The sequence below is a fragment of the Pterocles gutturalis genome, unplaced genomic scaffold (assembly GCF_000699245.1).
Source record: "Pterocles gutturalis isolate BGI_N339 unplaced genomic scaffold, ASM69924v1 scaffold39884, whole genome shotgun sequence".
In the NCBI taxonomy this organism is placed as follows: domain Eukaryota; kingdom Metazoa; phylum Chordata; class Aves; order Pterocliformes; family Pteroclidae; genus Pterocles; species Pterocles gutturalis.
In genome coordinates, this window is record NW_010134662.1 from 216 (window position 1) to 18,758 (window position 18,543).

The 18,543-nt window shown below is 38.1% G+C and overlaps 1 protein-coding gene across 1 annotated transcript; it reads left to right on the forward strand.

Moving 5' to 3' along the window:
- Window positions 1-315: 315 nt before the first annotated feature.
- LOC104467769 (hypoxanthine-guanine phosphoribosyltransferase) lies at window positions 316-18,310 on the forward strand (the record flags this gene model as incomplete). Its single annotated transcript, XM_010081664.1, has 10 exons — window positions 316-354; window positions 981-1,079; window positions 1,478-1,584; window positions 3,060-3,243; window positions 8,727-8,792; window positions 9,809-9,826; window positions 12,126-12,208; window positions 14,478-14,524; window positions 16,735-16,811; window positions 17,434-18,310. Coding segments are annotated over 10 exons (768 nt in total), but the record flags the coding sequence as incomplete, so codon positions are not given.
- Window positions 18,311-18,543: the final 233 nt, after the last annotated feature.

Here is an 18,543-nt window from a genome sequence, read left to right on the forward strand (position 1 = left end):
GCCGTTTCCGCTAAGGCTCTTACCTATCCGTTTTTGCTATTTTTTTTTTTAAAGCCAGCGCCGCGTGCTCCAGCAGTCCATGCGGTGTCTGACGGCGGAGAGCAGAGCCGGCCGCGGGGCTGCGGCTGTAGGAACCCGCAGTCAATAAAAAACCTGATAAAATCTATAGGAAGGGCCCATTCCCTTCCGAATGCAGAAAGGGAGGTTTAGTAGGCATGCTAGATATAATGATGGGTCTGAACCACAGGAAAATACCCTGTGCTTTGGGAGGGACCTGGCTCATTACTGGAAATAACCGCCTGCTCTGGATTGCAGGGACCTGGTCAGGACTCGGTGCCTGAGCCGGGGGCATGGGTAGGTCATATAGGGTCTGGTTGGGATGGGAGAGTGAAATCCTCATTTAGTTCCCCGTGTGAAATACTCATTAGGGTTTACACAACAAAAAACCCCATGTAAACAGTTGGCTGATCACAGGCCAGGTAAGTGCTTCCTTGGGCACTGAAATAAGATTGTGTCCTGCGAGGACAGCTGTGGCCCAAATGGATCCTTAGAATGCCTGCCCTGGTGAACTGTCAGCAGCAAGCTTTGATGTTCCCTCTGAAATTCTTTACTTAATTTTACATGTAACAGTATTCAGCTGCATACCCAGAGAGTGAAGTAATTAAAAAACACATTGTCATTGTCAGGTTGCAGCAGGGTTAAGGCTCAGGGAAGGCTGTTCTCAATGCTGTTGCAACAATATGCCCTGAACCCCAGCAGTATTTGGTATAATTGGTATACATGTGCTAATCCCTTGTCCTAATTAATATACACTTGCTAATATTGCAGGCTGTTTCATACAGGGAATTTGTCCTTGCGGAACAGGTTGCCGAAATAGGGCTTTCGTTTCGGATTCTGAAAGATCTTGAACGTCGATGGTTTGCTGATGGTGGTCTAAGAAGGCTTGCTTCACAGCAGCATAACTTGTCATGCTCATGTAGCTGTCTTGTCTTGTCCTGAAAACTGGCTTGTGTTTTGTTGTGATTTGGCGTGGTGGAGATTTGGAAGATGTCCGTGTCAAAACCTCTGCTTGCTTAATTGCAACTGCAGGTTTTGCATTGTACTAATAAAAGGTGTTAAAAATTGATTATTGGTTGATTATTTTTTTGATGGAATAAAGAGATTAATTGAAGGTGTAGCAGTTTCATTTTCCTGCTCTCCAATGTAGGAGAATGTTTTTAGCACTTAATTTCTTCCCCACATTGTACTGCACAACAGCTCATGTGGTATTTGAAGCGACTCCTGTGAACTGTAGGTTCTGTTCGATTACACTTCACACTGTGTTCAGCGTGACTAATGTTTTTACAGAGAGGGAAAGTAAGGTGATCTTGATCAGTGTAATGATAGTTTGATAGTTTACTGAATAAAGCAAAAGACTTGCAGTTTCTCACCACAGACTTTAAGGCTTTGTAGAAATCTCACCTTATTTCCTTTTCAGATTGGCGATGATGAACAAGGTTACGACCTGGACTTGTTCTGCATACCTAAACATTATGCAGATGATTTGGAAAAAGTCTATATTCCTCATGGGCTCATCATGGACAGGTTTGTTTGACTTCAGACAGTACTCTGCTCCGGCTGATTCCATGACGCTGGAATAAACAATCTCCCAGTGATACTTTTGCTGCCTGGTGACTGTCTAAATAGATTACATTTAATTAGAGACTAAGAAGTACAAATGCTAATTAACTCTTTCTTGTTCGGCTTCTAAGAGGTTGTACATTTGCTGTTACGCTATTGTTTGGAAATTTGTCATAATTCTCATGCGAAATTTTGTGGTATGTGGCAATCTGTGACTTTCTTTCCAGTGTTTCTTTGATGTTTTACCTTCTCAAAGCCTAATTAAGAAGACATTATTTGTTGTGCCAGTTCAGTATGAAAACAGTTACAGTCTGTTGAATTTCCTTAGGATATTAGTAAATTATTAATCACATCTTAGACTTTCTCATGTTCATATGGTAGATAAGTAATACCCAACTTTTTCCTGCCTTCTGGGAAAGACATTAGCCTCTGTAAATATCAAACCGTCACTTCCGTGGTTGCTGAAGTCTGTGATGTGCTGTGGAAGTTTTATCTTGTGTGATCAGAAGTGGGAGCATAAGCCTATAAAACACTTTAGTTTTACTTTTAGAGTTGCTAATTGCCTTTAAAGGAACAACAAATTGAGCGAAGGAGTTGTTGGAGACACACAATCTTAAGAGTGGTGCTGGGTGGATCTTCCTGGAGATCTTGTGAATAGGAATGCATCTAGATTTTGTGCGGTGCTGTTTGATTAGATATAATAAACATTCCTAGAAAATGTTTTTTAAAATACTGTAAAAACTTTGCATGGGAAGTCCATATAGAGGAAAAAATGGAGAAAGTACATGTCATTAAGTAATTTAGATAAAGTTATAATGGTAGGCTTTCTCTGAGAAACCTGCTGTCAGCTGGCACACCATAAATACATACCATGCTTTCTAAAATAAATTACAAGATAAATTTAGAAACAATGATTGCAGAAAAACAGTGCAGTGTTCTCTTGCTCTGCTTTGTTGGCATTGTATTTTGCAGTTAGGACAATTTTCTGGCTTGGCAGATAAACATAATCGCTTCAGTTTACAATTTGAGAATGTTCTTGCTCCTCAGTCAGTGAGGGCTACTGCCTTTTTGGTTGTGTTAGCTTAACATTGCTCTTTGCATGGAAGCTGAACCTGTCTTTGGAAGGAGAGAACACACCTTCGTGTCGCATATCTGACAGTGAAGCAGCTTCAGGGTGTTAAAATTTGCTTTGGCTGAGTGTGACGTATGAAAACAAAGGCGTTTGGCAGTGCTGCTGTTAGATTAACCTTGAGAAGCAAAACTTTGCTGACCAATAACGTGTAAAAGTGACCGAAGTGGCAGGCAAATATTTCTGAGCAAAATGTGTTTCCAAGTTTGATGCATGTGTTTGCTACTGTTTTAAGAGGTATAAAATGCTGCTTCTAGAGTAAGTAAATGAAATGTGCTATGACAGCTAACTCTTTCTTGGTCTTGTATAGGACGGAGAGACTGGCACGAGAAATTATGAAGGGCATGGGAGGACACCACATTGTAGCACTCTGTGTACTCAAGGGTGGCTATAAATTTTTTGCTGATTTATTAGACTACATCAAAGCACTGAACAGAAACAGTGACAAATCAATCCCCATGACTGTTGACTTCATTAGGTTGAAGAGTTATTGTGTAAGTATCTCTGCAATACTGTGTAATTTTTATATAGATTTGACAAACTTCAGATTATTGACAGAGGTGGTTTAAGATTGTTACTGCCAGAATGTGCTAATATTAAACAACTAATTAAGAGTCACAAGCTAATTTACTCTTTCTCTGCCTTATTATACAATCTGTTTTCTTTTAGACCTTGGTATCTCCGCAGTCTCCTTATGCAGAGCAGAGAGACCCTTTCTGTGTCCTTTGCTTATTAAACAATTTCCTCTGTGCCTGCTACCCCATCTCTAAAGCTGTGGCTCTAGAGTAATACAGAGGATTCTCCTGCAATTATGATCACAAAAATTTAATTCTAGGATTTTTTTGTGGCTTAGACATCATTCATTGGATAGGAAGACTCGAAAAGCTGCAGAAACGGTTGTATCAGAGATCCCTATCTCAGCTTCTGTTTGGCTGAACCAAACCATGAACAAAAGCAGTTGTATTTGGTTTATAAATCCAGTATTTCCTCAAGAAATACTGGGTTTATAAACCTAGGTTTATGATTAGTGCCCACTGAATACGGCACTGCCTTTTCAAGACTGGGCATAGGTTGCCTTGGGTTTACGTTTTTGGAAAGTAATTTATTTTCGTTCTGAACACAAGGATTTAACTTCATAGGGAAATTGAGCATTCTGTAACGTGAGGTAACATGGACGTTTTGTAGAAGGAAGCACGAGGTTATGTTGTGCAGGTCAAAGGAAGAAGCAGATGTATTAGTACTGTATGCTTCCTGATTTACCGACAGCCTAGTCTTGTGTTTTCAGGATGGTATTTATGATTTGTTACGTAAAACCATCTGTAGCATGGAAGTAATTGCATTTTTTTGTTTCAGTTTAGAGTGTTTGAATAAATTGTTTTGCAAGGTTATGCTGTTAGTTCTGTGTCAGCAACTTTGCATTCAAGTCAGCAATATAGACTGCTTATCTCACTTGTAGACAAGTGCCTATTCCAGTAGAAAAAAATAGAGATTACTAAATCGGAAACTCAGCCTCATCCTTCATTTCATTAAGCTGTGAAACCAGAGATGGAGTTATGTGCAGACTTAGTTTGGACTGTCGAAGAACTGCATAAATTCATGATTGCTGTTGAGCTATCTGTTAACATCTGGCAACAAAGCCCAGAACTGTGCGGGGCTTTGGTCAAGTTTGTTGCAGGACGAACAGCCCTGGCTGCCCAAGGCATGTACACGGCCAGCCGGCCAGAGGTTACCTGGAAACCATGCTCACGATTGCTAAACGTGAGGCAGTAGTTTAGCTGTGCTCTTTAATGAGAAGGCAAGGCTGGGCAGAAAGGTTCGTGCCAGCCTTGGGTGTATCACAAGGCACTCTCTGTGCTTGTGCACTGTGTTTAAATCAGTGGGTGAGAGCTGTTTGACACCCTTTCCTTCTGCTCCCCTGAAAAGATTCAGGCTCCTGCTGCTGGCCTAAAAAAAGCGTGCCCGTATATGTTGCCCGTAAAAGCCACAGCAGAAAGGTGAATGTCTCTCTATTACAGGATAATATGTTAAAGAATAGGAAATAATGGCTCCCAACTGTTTTTTGGTGAGGAAATTGTGCATCTTCAAGGAACACTTCCAATAACTTCCTTGGCTTGTTTAAAAACCCATATACAGAGTACAGTCTTTCACCCTCTCCACTGTCTGACTAACTTGGAAGAAGCTATTGGAGAAATGGCTTGTGACACCTGAAAAAAACCCTCTGTTAAAAAGCAAGGCAGCCTTATCATATGCATGTTTTCTTTGCTCAGACTGGTGTGTTAGGCATGCTTTGGTTCATTTCTTTACTACAGCTGCTTTTGTTTATTACTCCACAGAACTACTTTGATATTAATAGGGGAGTGAGCAGCAAAATAAGTTTTATGGAAATTAAAAGCCTGTTTGTGTAGTGAAAACAAGTAGATGAAGAGAAAAGTGGAGAAATCTAGACAGAAAGCTGTCTAAGCAGAATGGTTTCCTTGAGGTGTTGGCTTCAGGGTTTTAGGTTTTGCCAGCCAAGTCTATAAAAGAATGTTTTCTTGTTCTGGATGAGTTAGGAGCTCCTGTTACCTGATGCCTCCACAACAGTATTTACGAGCATTTCATTTCTATGGACTCTCTTAGGTGGTTATTAGTATCCAGACTTAGGTCCTTTAGATTGCATAACTGATAGACTGGATAAGATTGTCCTAACATGAACATATATGTAACAGATTGGCTGGGTCTTCCATCATTAATAGTGTTATAATGCTAAATCCGCTCTGTAATTTTAATCTGTGCTTTACCAGAGAGAGGGATCTGTGTTGTTAGTGATGTGAAAACCATCACAAACTGGTTGGTTTGGACAGTTGAAAGTGGAGCTAGCGCTCTTGTCACTCTCCTTGGATGCGATTACTAGATCGTGCTGCCTGCCTTTACAGATTGGATAAAAGATGTTAAAAATATCCTGCTCACATAAACAAAGCAGCTGAACTTATGTAATGGTTCTGAAATTGATGTAATTGAGGTTCTATTCTTATTTCAAACCAATCATTTAGTATTTACAAGCATATGTGGGGTTTTTTTGTGTTGCAATGCAAAGTTCATACTGTTCTGCACCCAAAAATAAGTCTCTAAGAATACTGACATGATCAAGCTGTGATTAAACTTTGCTCATAACTCCAGCTTTCCAAGTCCTTACAGATGAATTTTAATGATCTGGCAAGCTATTAAGAAATTGAAAGATAAGTGTTTGTGAACAGACCCAGATCTCGGTATTCTTGACAGTTTATTTCTGAAAAAACAGTTTATTTTGTTTGTGCTACAAGAAGAATGGCTTTTCACCAGTCTCCTGCATTTAAACTTGGAAATGAGCAAATGTTGCTTATGTAGTCATGAAGGGCAGCCAAAAGACAATGAATGTGTTGCACTGTCACCCTGGAAAACAGGGATTTTCAGTGGAGTACGTGGTAAACTCTGGTTAGGCTGGTCACGACAGTATTCTGAACAATCTAATTTAACCAAGCCTTATAGCAATACTGTAAGGAACTTAAAATGCCTTTTTAAAAGGTTATCTTGGAGTCACTTGAGACAGGAGTTACAATCTTGTAAAGCGTTATTGTTTTCCAGCAGTGACAACAGGGAGGCAGTGAAAACAGATCTAAACAGTAAAACTCTTATGTGTTAAACCACAAAGCATTAAAGTCTTACCAGTACTGAAATCAGAAATAATGCTCCTGAAGATAATTAAAACATTGCTTAATTATTAAACAAAGTACTTTCCAATAGAAATCTAGTTACAACTGGTGTCAGAAGTTTTTTAACTCTTTTTTTTATCCTTCAGTTGCTCAGGAACTCAATACCTGCATAGGTAGCAGGTAGCTTAAAAAGTGTCGCAATTTGTATGTTTTCTGGTGGTAATGAGCAGGAAAGTTTCTGTAGGTTAGATTTTTTTTTTTTCTCTGCTGATCCTTACACTTTAATATACATAATCCAAAGGTTTACAGTAACCTACAGTTTTGTGATGTTCTTCTTTGAATATAGTGTGTTGCTCAGTAGCCAAACAGACCATCGGGAACCTGATCTTACACATATACCGAGGAGTACCAGTCTGTTATCTATGGACGTAATTCTAATGGAACAAATACCTGCAACATCTTTCTCCATCGTTGTTTTGTAACGAATTACGTTGTTTTACATCTTTCCATGGAAGAAGGATGAAATCCCTATTAGTGTAGGAATAGGTAAGAGAGAATCCTGTAACATAAACAAGGGGAAGCTTAAAGAAGCTGTCATTTCAGATAATTTTAAGATAGGGTAAACACAGGAAGTGTCCTTTAGCTTTATGAATACTGTGCTTACCTGAATCACGCTTTTGTGGTTGACTAGCCAGTATCTCAGGCATTCAGTAGCTGTGTGTCTATCTACTGGGTCAAGCAGCAACCATTTTGGACATCTTTGTTTTTGTTTTGTTTTGTTTTGTTTTAATTTTTTCAACACACTGACGTGGATGCTGTTCGATTTAGTTATTGTTTGCACTGTTACAGAAGCACCGAAACAGTTGACTGTTTATCAAAAATGAATGTTCCTTATAGGAATGAAACATAGCCCTTCAGTGTAATTTCAGAGTGGCATAACTCTAACTAATGTCTTCTTTAAAACTCATGCGGTAAAACTGAAAAGATACTTTCCCTTTAAGATTCTTTTGACACAACATTAAAAAAATCCACATGAATTATTAGAAAAAGTATTCCTTAGTCTTATCATCTACTTCTGTATGCCTAGAGCTGTCAGCACTTCTTTATCCTAGACCATTGACATCACTGTCCAAAGGATTTGAATACATTTTCTCTTTACTGTCATCCCACTGTTCCTTATTGTGTACTTGGTGTGTGCCTCTCTAAATAATTTGTTTCCCTTTTTTTGTGATAACGTATTTAGTTTTTGCCTGCAATTCATATAGCACAAATATCTGTCTTCACGCGTCTGTAAAAACAGGAAATTGTGTGTGGCTGTCTCTCTGTTCCCTTGTGGTCCCCTCTCTATTGCGTGTGTCATTTCTGGGTTTTGGGAAGGAACTGCTGTTTTGCTGCATGTCTGCATAGTTGTGCAGCATGCTTGGGCTTTAATGTGCAGGAGCAAGATAATACCATTTTTCTAAAAGGAAGATGTGGTAAGGAGCTGCAAGAATGAAGTTTGATAAGCAATATTAACCTTCAACTGAAATTATTAAATTGTAGGATAATGGAATCATCTGTAAGTAGTACAGTAATAAGCATTTCACATCTCATATGAACTGTGAGACACTGTTGAGGTTTAAAGTCAGTTGAATGACTTCAGGTAAATTGCAGAGGTCTGTGAAGCACTCTAGCAGCTGTTTAACTTTCTTATATAACAGTTAATTTAAGTTTGTATCACAGTTTAGTTTTACTGAAGCAAAATGCTGTGTTGTGATGGTGTACCTATGGTGCTGTTCAATTACTTCAAGAAATAATTTAATTTGTTAAACTAGACAAACATAAGCTTTTTAGGCTATTTTTGTAGCTTATATTTCTAAATATTAATCTGTGCCTTGTTTGCTGGCTATTCTTGTTCTTATGATTTATTATTCAAAGAGTAAGGCTTTCTAAAGGATTAAAGTTTAAAATGTAAATTATCAGCTATATAGCAGCATGCAATTTGGAAACTGAAGTACTTTTTGTCTTATTTCTGTATCTGTAGGGAATGCATAGCAAATGGTACATTTTTAGATAACTATGTATATATAATGGTCACAGAGATGTCGCCTGTGTTTATGCCGATCTTTTGTCAGTCTTTAATCTGAAATACTAGCTTTGAATTTGATGGCTTGTGATTTCTTAGTTAATAGAGAAATGCTGATGGTGCTGTGTTTCTGAAAGCATTAACGTTCACTGGTTATGTACTTTGCAGTTTTGGTATTTACTGGAAGAAAAATTACTGTAATTCTGGTAATGCTAATGCTCACCCTTCTCTTTCTTGTTAGAATGATCAGTCAACTGGAGATATAAAAGTCATTGGTGGGGATGACCTCTCAACCTTGACAGGAAAGGTATGGCTCTTTTTATTTTTACAAACAAACAAAGTCACTAAAGAACCCCCATACCTTTGTGGTTTTAAGGCTGTTCTTTTAGTGTGTGAAGATTATAGAGTTTAAAAAAAAGAATACGGAAGAGTTTCATTTAAGTGTTCGCCACTGTGTACTAGGAGAGTGGATAAGCATCACCAAAGCCATCAATTTAGTCTGAACTTAACATAAAAAAGCCTGTCCACTGTCTGCAGTATCAGCAAGTTCTAGGAGATTTGTTCTTCTGCAGTGCTTGAAAAGAATAATCTTTTGTGGGTTGTGGTCTACAACCTATCTTTAAAAGAGAGCGCAGTGTTATTTATTTGCTGGATTGGTGTTTCACTGAGGCAGTGATGGGAATTCATACTGTCGAGACATGTAACGTGCAGCCCAGGTTAGGAGTGGAGGTTCCCATTATCATCAGGCAGTGATGAGAAAAGGAAATAGGAGAATGTAAACTGGGAATCTGCTTTTCTCCAGTGACTCTCTGGAGATCATTGAGCCAGATGTCTGGGGTTAAAGCATCAGTGCCTCCTGCTCTGTCAGAACACATTACTTTCCCCTTCTCTTTTCATGCATGTGATCTTTAAGGCATGTGTGTCACTGTTCAGTATGAAGGAAGTAGGTACAACAGAGTTGTACGGGTCTCTCTAGTATGACATTCTTTGTGTTACCAGAAAAAAAATTGTGTAGACTGTGAGAATTCTAGATATATGCAAAAGAGATCACAACAAAGTCTAAATAATTTAAAGACCACTTTGTACTCAGTGTGAGACATTGAGGAGAATCTCATTGCCAGCTAATTGATATTAGAGCATCAGAAACATTAAGTACATAGAATTCACTGTTACATGTGTAAACATACATAAATGGTGATAAAAATATTTAACTGCAATGAAAATTAATAAATTATAAAAATTTGAATATTTTTTTAAATGGCATACTCTCTATATATTAATGGATCTTTTTTTTTTTTTCTCTTTCTTTTTTCTTCTCACCAGAATGTTTTGATTGTAGAAGTAAGTATCATGTTTCACTTTGAAGTTCTAATGTGTGACTGGTAAAAGAGTTCTAACAGAACTTGTTCTTAAGCCAGAAAATCTACAGTTTCTGGTTTCAAAGCTTCCAGGTTCTAATTTGAAGTCTGAATTTTGCTAGTGAGCTCTGATTTGAAATTATCTGCGTGTTGAATTCTCAAATTGCATTCAGCTGTCAAATTTGACAAGGAAGATATCCACGTAAAATTGTTTGCTTTTGCTTTCAGTTTTCTGGGATTCTGTGAATTCTAAAATATCTTTTTTTTTTTTTTTTTTTTTTTTTAAATTTTAGAAAGTGGCCTGAACAAAGTGATATTAAGCATGTTGTTGTTCTGGGTTTATAACAGCAAGCTAAGAAATTAAACTGCAGAAGTAGAAAGATTCCTAGTAGGAATATCCTAAAATATGTGAAAAACAGATCTGAGCCCAATGTCGCTGTGTGAAATTTGTTTAGAGAATAGCAACATAGAGAACACTAATTGTTAATGAGTATTTTGCAATTGCTAAATTCCCATTCCTCTGTCTTGTCATGGTTCTTTGGATGATACCAGAGACAGTACACCTCAGGTTGTTTTCTTGGTAGGTACTATTGCTTAATTCTTGCTTTCATATCTCTTTCTTGATGGACAGTGTTGGTTATGTTCAGTAAGTATAGCTTTGACGAAGGATGTTCTTGTGTAAGATCGCCAGTTTCAGGATAGGGAAGCAGCAGCAGTAGACAGGAAGAATGGACATGCAGTCTAGTAATGTCTTAAGGCTCCAAATAATGGAAACGGCTGTTTGTAAGCAAAGAAACAGCTACGGCAACTGTTTCAGCAGCCAGAGGGAAGGATGTGTTGTCTGTTATAAAATGTGTTTTTTATGCATGTTTTTTGTTGTTGTTTTGTTGGTGGGGTTTGGTTTTTTTTTGAGAAGATTATACTATTCCACAAGAAGCACATTCAGTTCCAAAACTCCTATCGAAATAGTCTGTATACAGCAGTCATCTGTGTGACCAGTGGTGTCCTTTGAAGTATATTTTGCTTCAGATAGGCAGATGTGTTTAATTATATATCTGCTCCCTTTCAGATGAATGTATGTCTTTAAAGTCCCAGACAGCTAACTAGGTTAGTTTCTCATTTGTTCAGTGAATTGTCTCTCTAGTGACTGGTCTTACACACTGTCAAACATGAACCCTTTTACTGATCACCGTTTTAGCTGTCAAACAATAAAAGTGCATATTTATTCTAGGTTTAGCATCTTGTGCAGCAGAGCACTAGGCTTTTCTACACAGCATCCCTTTAATGTGCAAAAAAATCTGAACAAAATGGAAATTAATCTCCCATAAACAGCTAATCGCACAATAAAAAATCAGTAATAGGTTCTAGTTTTATTTTAGAGTATGGAACTAGCTACTTCTGTTTATTTGCCAACTTTTATTTTTGTCTATGTATCTGTATGTCTTTAACTTCTCTTGAGTTTATAACCATGATTAAAACCATTAAGTGTTAACGATTATATAGCTGATGGGTGCTCTGAGTTTTTTCTTTGATTTTTGTTTTAATTTGGAGTCATGGGAAAATAAGCTGAAACCAGAATTGTGTTATCTACTTCCTTCACTTCAAATAGAGCTGATTTCAGGCAGGGTCAGGATTGTCCCTCCGAAGATTGTGTGATTATTTCAGTCCAAATGAGGAGTCCATTTCTGATGCTTCCGTTGTAAACCATCTGCTTAGATGTGTGGTGGATGGGATTAAAATAGTGTGTCAAAATACATTTTAGTCTGAGTGTAGGCTTTAGAACTGCACCCATATATTCCCAGTGTGATTTCTTCAGCTGTTTGTTGGATCTGTAATGTGAATTACACTCCTTTTACTTTAATTGAAATAATGGATTGTTCTATTTTCCCATCTTTTCTTTCAGTTTTATGCATCTGTCTCTGTAACTGAGCTCAACAACAAGACTAATGTTACTCTTACCATATTTTAATTAAACGTTTGTCTAATAGCTGCAAGGAGCACAAGCCATTAAATCTCCGAAAGGAGTCAAGAAGGTCATAGTGCAGTAACTACTTTCAAAGTCATAGGTACCCACAACAGTTAAGAACTGTTGTTAATGTGTGTGATCACTTTACTTAAAACAGTTGTGTAAGCACATCATGGTGTTACATGTTGCTATATGATTACAAGCAGTATTTTGGCATATTTTCATGCTGTTGCGGATGAGCAATTTCTGTTAGAAACTTGAAAAGGCTATTCTGACATGTTTAATATTCTTTCTTACATGAGATTTTTATTTTCAGGATATAATTGACACTGGTAAAACAATGAAAACATTGCTGTCTCTACTTAAGCAGTACAATCCAAAGATGGTGAAAGTAGCCAGGTAAATTTTTAATGATGATTATTTGTGCTGTATTTAACTTTAAGAGTGATACATAGTGTAAAACAAACAGACAAATACATAGAAAGGGGAGGGAACATTTCTGCAGGAGTCATAGGAGTCATGTATGATGTGATCTGGTAAAATTTAGTATTAAAGTCCAAAAGCACTTCTGCTTGCTACGAGAACGTACGTTCGTTAAGGCTGGCAGAAACACTATTCTTTCCCATCTCATTGTTTGAAGAATTTCAGTGCTTCAGAAGGGGATAGCTTGTGCATGCCTGGTACATGTCTTGCCTTGTCATGTTATGGTAAGGTTTGTGGAGTTTTACCACTGAAGTCCAACTTAGGTTTTTGGGCTTAAAAAAAATATCCTCTCAGGCTGGTAGAGGTATTTTCAACACAAGTTTAGTTCATAAATGTAGACTTTGACTAGAGATGGGGATAAATAAATCAGTGGTCATCACTTGTGTATATGTAGTATCTATCCAAACATGTTTCTTTCTGCTTGTGCTATCTGCAACTTCAGTATACTGCAGTGGTGTACCTGTGCGATGGAGACCTTTTTTTAGTTAGCCTTGTTTAGCTGTAAAATTAAGTTCGTTTGCACACTAACATTATTGTTTGTGTAGTGTGCATAGTGCAGCTGAGCTTTAGAGGTCATTCTGTGAGAGTCACCCAGCCATATGCTCTTCCAGGCTTTTCTACTTAGTTACATCTTTACTCAATTGGTTTCAAAACATTTTATAATTAAATAACTTAGAACTAACAAGAAATGTTGCAGATAATATTATATTATTAACCAATATCAACATTCTTCCTGCTTTTTAAATTGCATCTTTTATACTGCTGTGCTGTGGTTGTGTATTTTACAATAAAAACATGATGATTGCTGGGGATTAGAGATAACGCAGAGCTGTGTGTAATATCTAATCAGTTGTGTTGCCATAACAATGTCAAAGCAGTTGTTAGACGTATGAGAACAGCTCTTCTTGCTGATAATCTGGAGGTGACCTGCTGAAGGTGAGGTTGTTCTTCCCTGGCTGGATTAAGTGCGCCAAATTTTCAATATTTGTCACTGAATAGGGCCCTAACACTGCAGTGTACATTGTGAATACAATATAGCATGAGCAAAGTCCAGTTTCCTATTGTTTAAACTTTTTGTAGTAATTTGGGTCTGCTGAGGACCTGATCAGGTAAACGTGATCATTCTAGATAGTCTAAGTGTAATGTTCTTAGTTATGTCACTTGCCTCTCTTCTCTCTCTTCCTTTTTTTTTTTTTAATTTTCTTTGACAATTAAGCAGTTGTATCAAGGACATGTGAATTAATGCTTATATGATTTTGGGGTTTCTTTAGTCAAATCCTACACAAATTCTCAAAAATTAAGTCTCACAGCTAGAAGTTTCCGTAACTGTCTAAAATTGAAACTGATTCTGACAAATGAAGGCCCACGTTCAGAGGTGATCCAGGAGGGAAGGAGGTCTGTGCTTAATCCATGGAGTTACGCTGACCTCTGTCTTTACATTCAGCCATCGATCACCTTTTCTTTTCCTCCTACAGTCTCTGTATCTCAAAGACAGACAAATGTCAGGCCTGTGAGGTTGTCTTCTGAGAGGCAGAAGTGTTCAACTGAATAATGAGCGAATCAAATTAAACTAGCAGGGCATTTCTCTCTACTACAGCACCCCTGTATCTCCATGCTTTTTGCACCTATGACTATTAATTTTGGCAAAGTGGAGCTGGTTTGTATCACCTGATCATCAGAACCAATTACATTTTCATTATGGGGGTAATTAGTACTGCCAGTGAAAAACAGTCGAGGACTTGTTGCCGAGTGCAATTGAGGTTGCATTTAAGCAGCTAAACTTTTGCTTCATAATGCTAATGCTTTTGAAAAGAGCTCAGTTGGTCTGGCCAGTTCCCAAGTTGTTGCCACTTTATTTATAAGCTAAATTGTACCTGAAGTTCCTAACACACCTAAAACCCCATTAAGTCACTTTTCACAATGAAAATCCATCCAGATCAGTATCTCCTAGCAGACCTGTTGGTTTTTCTTTAGGCTGTGAACCATTCATTATTCTATGAAGTTTTTATTTTGTCGTTATGATAAGCTACATCTGCAAATAAAATAATAGTTTAAAGTATGTGTAGTTATGCTTTCAGTTATGCACATTTAGCCCAAATTCAGCTTGTCTGTCATCAAAACAGTCTCATGTATTTGTACCCGATGCTTTTCCCTGTTTCAGTTTTACATTGTTTTTATTTGACAGTTTGTTGGTAAAAAGAACTCCTCGAAGTGTGGGATATCGGCCAGACTGTAAGTGACTTTTTGACAGCTGTTACGAATTTTGAAAAGTATGTGAATGTGTTGTGTACCTTTTAGTCAAGGTCTCAGGATGTTTTCACTAATGATTCTTGCTTTTTTTTTCTTATTTAGAGAATTTAAGGAATTTAAATATTCAAAATGTGTTTTGACAGTGTTAACCTGGATTTGATCTGTTCCTTTTTTCCTAACTTTTTGTAACATTCTACATTCAACTTAGATATTTTGGGCCATGTTACACCCTTTTAGTGTGCAAGTTCTCCCACCTTGCATTTAGTCAAATGCTTTGGTCAGCAGGATCTGCTGGATTCACCTTTGACACTCTTGGGAGTGATTTAAGTGTCTAAACCTAGTCACCTCATGCTGTTTGGACATCCCCAGGAATGTAGGAGGACCACACGGGGTAGCAGGTCTGATAAAAGTTGACAGTGATAAGATGCCTAAATTGGCACAAACTCGGTTATGTCTAGGCATCTGAATTACTCACTTCTTGTCTTCTTCTGTCTGTCCCAAGAGCATAGAAAAAAGAATAGCATCCAGAGCAGACAGTGGCACCAGAGTGACAGCTCCTCCAGCCTTGGGAAGGGCTCTTGTGTTTTGACGCTGTTCCAGAGGCTGAATTCCTGTTAATCTGGAACCACGCACTTTTGCTATGGAAGCGGAGTGAATTTAGCAGCAGAGTCGCATCCTTTTCCTCCTCCTTTCCAAGACTGTACAATATACTGGAACTGGAGTTTTTCAATGCCTTAAAGCTTAATTGAGACGTTTCCTGAGTCAAGGATGCCCCTCATTCCTGAGATCTCATTACAGGCTTAGCTGGGTTACTGGTCTGCCTTTTGGTGGTTGCAGCAGATGACTTGTTTTGCCATCTGTCCACAGAGACAGCCTGCTCAGTGCAGGACACGTGAGCTCTGAAAGAAGAGACAACAAGGCAGTAGTGGCCAGGCCTCTGTTTTATCCCTGTATTGTGAGGCCAGGTAGACACAAAACATTGCCTTGGTTTTTCCAAAAGTGCACACAGCCTTTCCTTTGACTTGTACAATTTATCTCCCTGGTTTCCTTACAGACCCTTATTATAGCCAGGGAGAGGAAAACCATGTAGCTTTCCTGTGCTCAGGAGTCTTTCATTTTAACATGAGGGGAGAAAGCCATTTGGAAATTTCATATGACTTTATATTTTATATGATTTCATATTTTTGGTCATTTTGTAGGGTGTGTGGACAGGTTAGACTGATCCTGTGTGACCACCCACAAGCTGTCCTGCTAGAGCTGTTTAGATAATGTGTGCTGATGAACTGTTTTTAGGCAGCTTCTCTGGGAGAAGGCACAACCAATACAACTCAACAAACCCCACCACCCATTTCTGAAACCTGCGAGTCACTTCCTAAAGAACAGAGGGCCCTTTGCTCTTCATGTTCTCTATACCAAGGGATCAGGACTCAGACATGCTTTAGCAGAGCTATCCCGCTGTATTCCTACGTATCGGGTCACGGCCTGCAACTCGCAAGAGCGGAGTCCGTCTGGGCGGTTACTTGAAGGCGAAGGATTGTTTCCCTGCAGTAACTGTGGTTCTGATATTCACATTATTCCATGCTCATTCTCCCAGCCCTTCATGGAAAGTCTTATTGGACTTGCACACCCATAGTTTCAAAGGAGCTGAGGGCTGAACCCGCCTACTGGTTATGCCCTTGGGTACCCTCCCTGCAGCCCCACCCGAGGTGCGGGTCCAGCTCCCAGAGGTGCTGCCTTTTGAATGATCCTGTGAGGGTCACTTGTGCTGTGCTCACCAGTTCCACTGCTTCTGCACTGGCACATCAATCATCTGGGAAGTGTTGGCTCTTTTTGTATGTATTTACAAAGTTGCAGGGAATTTTTTCAAGGAATTTTACATTCTGATAATAATACCCGGTCTGTAGATTTAAGTGCTTCCATTCGTTTCTTGCAGACTGCATGCTAGCACCGTGCTGCTGCGTGGGAACCAGTAAATGCATCTAGTTAATTCTGCTTTAGTTGATAAATTAAGTCAACAAAGTAAGTTAAAATTTTAAGATAGCTCAAATATTAATCTGAGGGTACTTGAGTGGAAGAAATAAAATGAGTTTGGATTCTTACCTATCTATAAAATTCCAGATTGCCTCTGTAAAAAACTCTAGTGAACTCTAGGAAGTTCTTTTAACATACTGGTGACTTATGGTCTTTTTCAGTTGTTGGATTTGAAGTGCCAGACAAATTTGTTGTGGGATACGCCCTAGATTACAATGAATACTTTAGAGATTTGAACGTAAGTAATTTTTCCCGTATGTTTTTGTCCATTTAAAACTAGGGAGGAGGAAGGAAGGGAAGTCTCCTCACATCACTTTCCCTCCATGGTAAATCATGCCTCATGTGCAAATCTCTTCCGCTGGTGATGCAATGATAAGAGCAAACCCTAGAGCAGCAGCAGAGTGTTTTTGGAGCTCTTATGAAACTAAAATTTACTTTGCCACATGGACAATGGAGGCTACACATCTTCTGTGAACTTTGAAATTATGTGAAGTTTATGTGAAGTTTCTTATCTTACCAGATGCATTTGCTTAGTTATATAACAATTAGAAAAGAAAGACTTTGGAAGTTAAAAGGGGTTCACTTTTTATTCTAAGTCATTACTTCTTCATCTGAGTCTCACCAACCTTATATCAGGCAGTGGATGGGAAGAAGGAGAAAGAAGGCAATGTGGAGATTTATAGAAAAAAAAAAAAAGGCTTAAGTTGTTCTGCATAGACAGTATCACAAGATCCTTTCATGCTGAAATGTGTATAGCATGCCTGTATTTTTTTCAGAACTGCATTATTGAATACATATGTAAAACATCAGCCTCTTACAGTACTTTTCTAACAGGAGCTTTTTATTTTATTTTGTTTCAGCATATCTGTGTGATCAGTGAGACGGGGAAGCAGAAGTACAAAGCATGAAAGCATAGTTCAAGTGCTATGACAACAGAGCTTTGAAATGTTTTGTTTACCGAGTCCTATCTTTCACAGGCTTCAACTCTGGTACACCAGCTAAAATTGTAGAACGCCCCAGCCCCGTTGTCATATGCTTACTATAATTTATTGCATGTACCATATAAGATCTTGTCTTGTTCATTTATATTTTAGAAAAGTAAACAACTAGTGCTGTTCTGCACTCCTTATTTTGATTTGCACTATGACTCTACCGACTATTGCTGCCCCTGGTTGGGTTGTGCTGTTTGTGAGCTCCAGAGTCTAACTCTTGCAGTGGTAAATTGCTTAAACCTCATCAACCCAGAACTGAAATAGTTCAAGTACTGTAAATGTAAAACATTTTATGATAGGGAAGTCTATTAGTAATATTTTTAAAATCTGTAATTTAAGTTTTATATTTTAATGCACAAATGTGATTGTGATTAATGGATAGCTGCACCTTTGGGTGTTATAAAGCATGAGGAGCAGCCAGTTACAGTATCTGTAATCTCCAAGGAGCTCATTCCGATCTCCTGGAGTTGCCTTATTGCTGTAAAGGAAGTCTGGGTGAAAAATGTCTTTGTTTGTTTGTTTCTTTTTTAAAGGAGATGGAATGACAAAACAGAATGTTTAAAATCTACTTTTAGTTGAGCTGCCTGTTTCTGTTACATGTTTTTTGGTCTTCAAAAACATCCATCAGCAAGTGGAATTGCCTTTTAAATTTAAACAGTTTTAATATATTTGTGAAAAAGTATTGTTTACTTTATAAGATCTACAAAACAAAGTACTTTAAATAAAGGCTGTCTCTTTAAAATAAGTCCCATACATCAATGCCACTCATTCTGTATATTAAAGTGCTCTTGAAATTTTCTTCTCAGTAATATTTTTCATAAGTGTTTCTGACAGTGAAGGCAGACTCTACATTTGTTACCTTTGTAGAGCTTCTGGTTAACATTATCCTATCTACAAGAGAGATGATAAAGTGCTGAGAGAAATACTGAAACACTTGCGTATTCCATAACCAAACAAGATTTCAGAGAGAATGGTTTA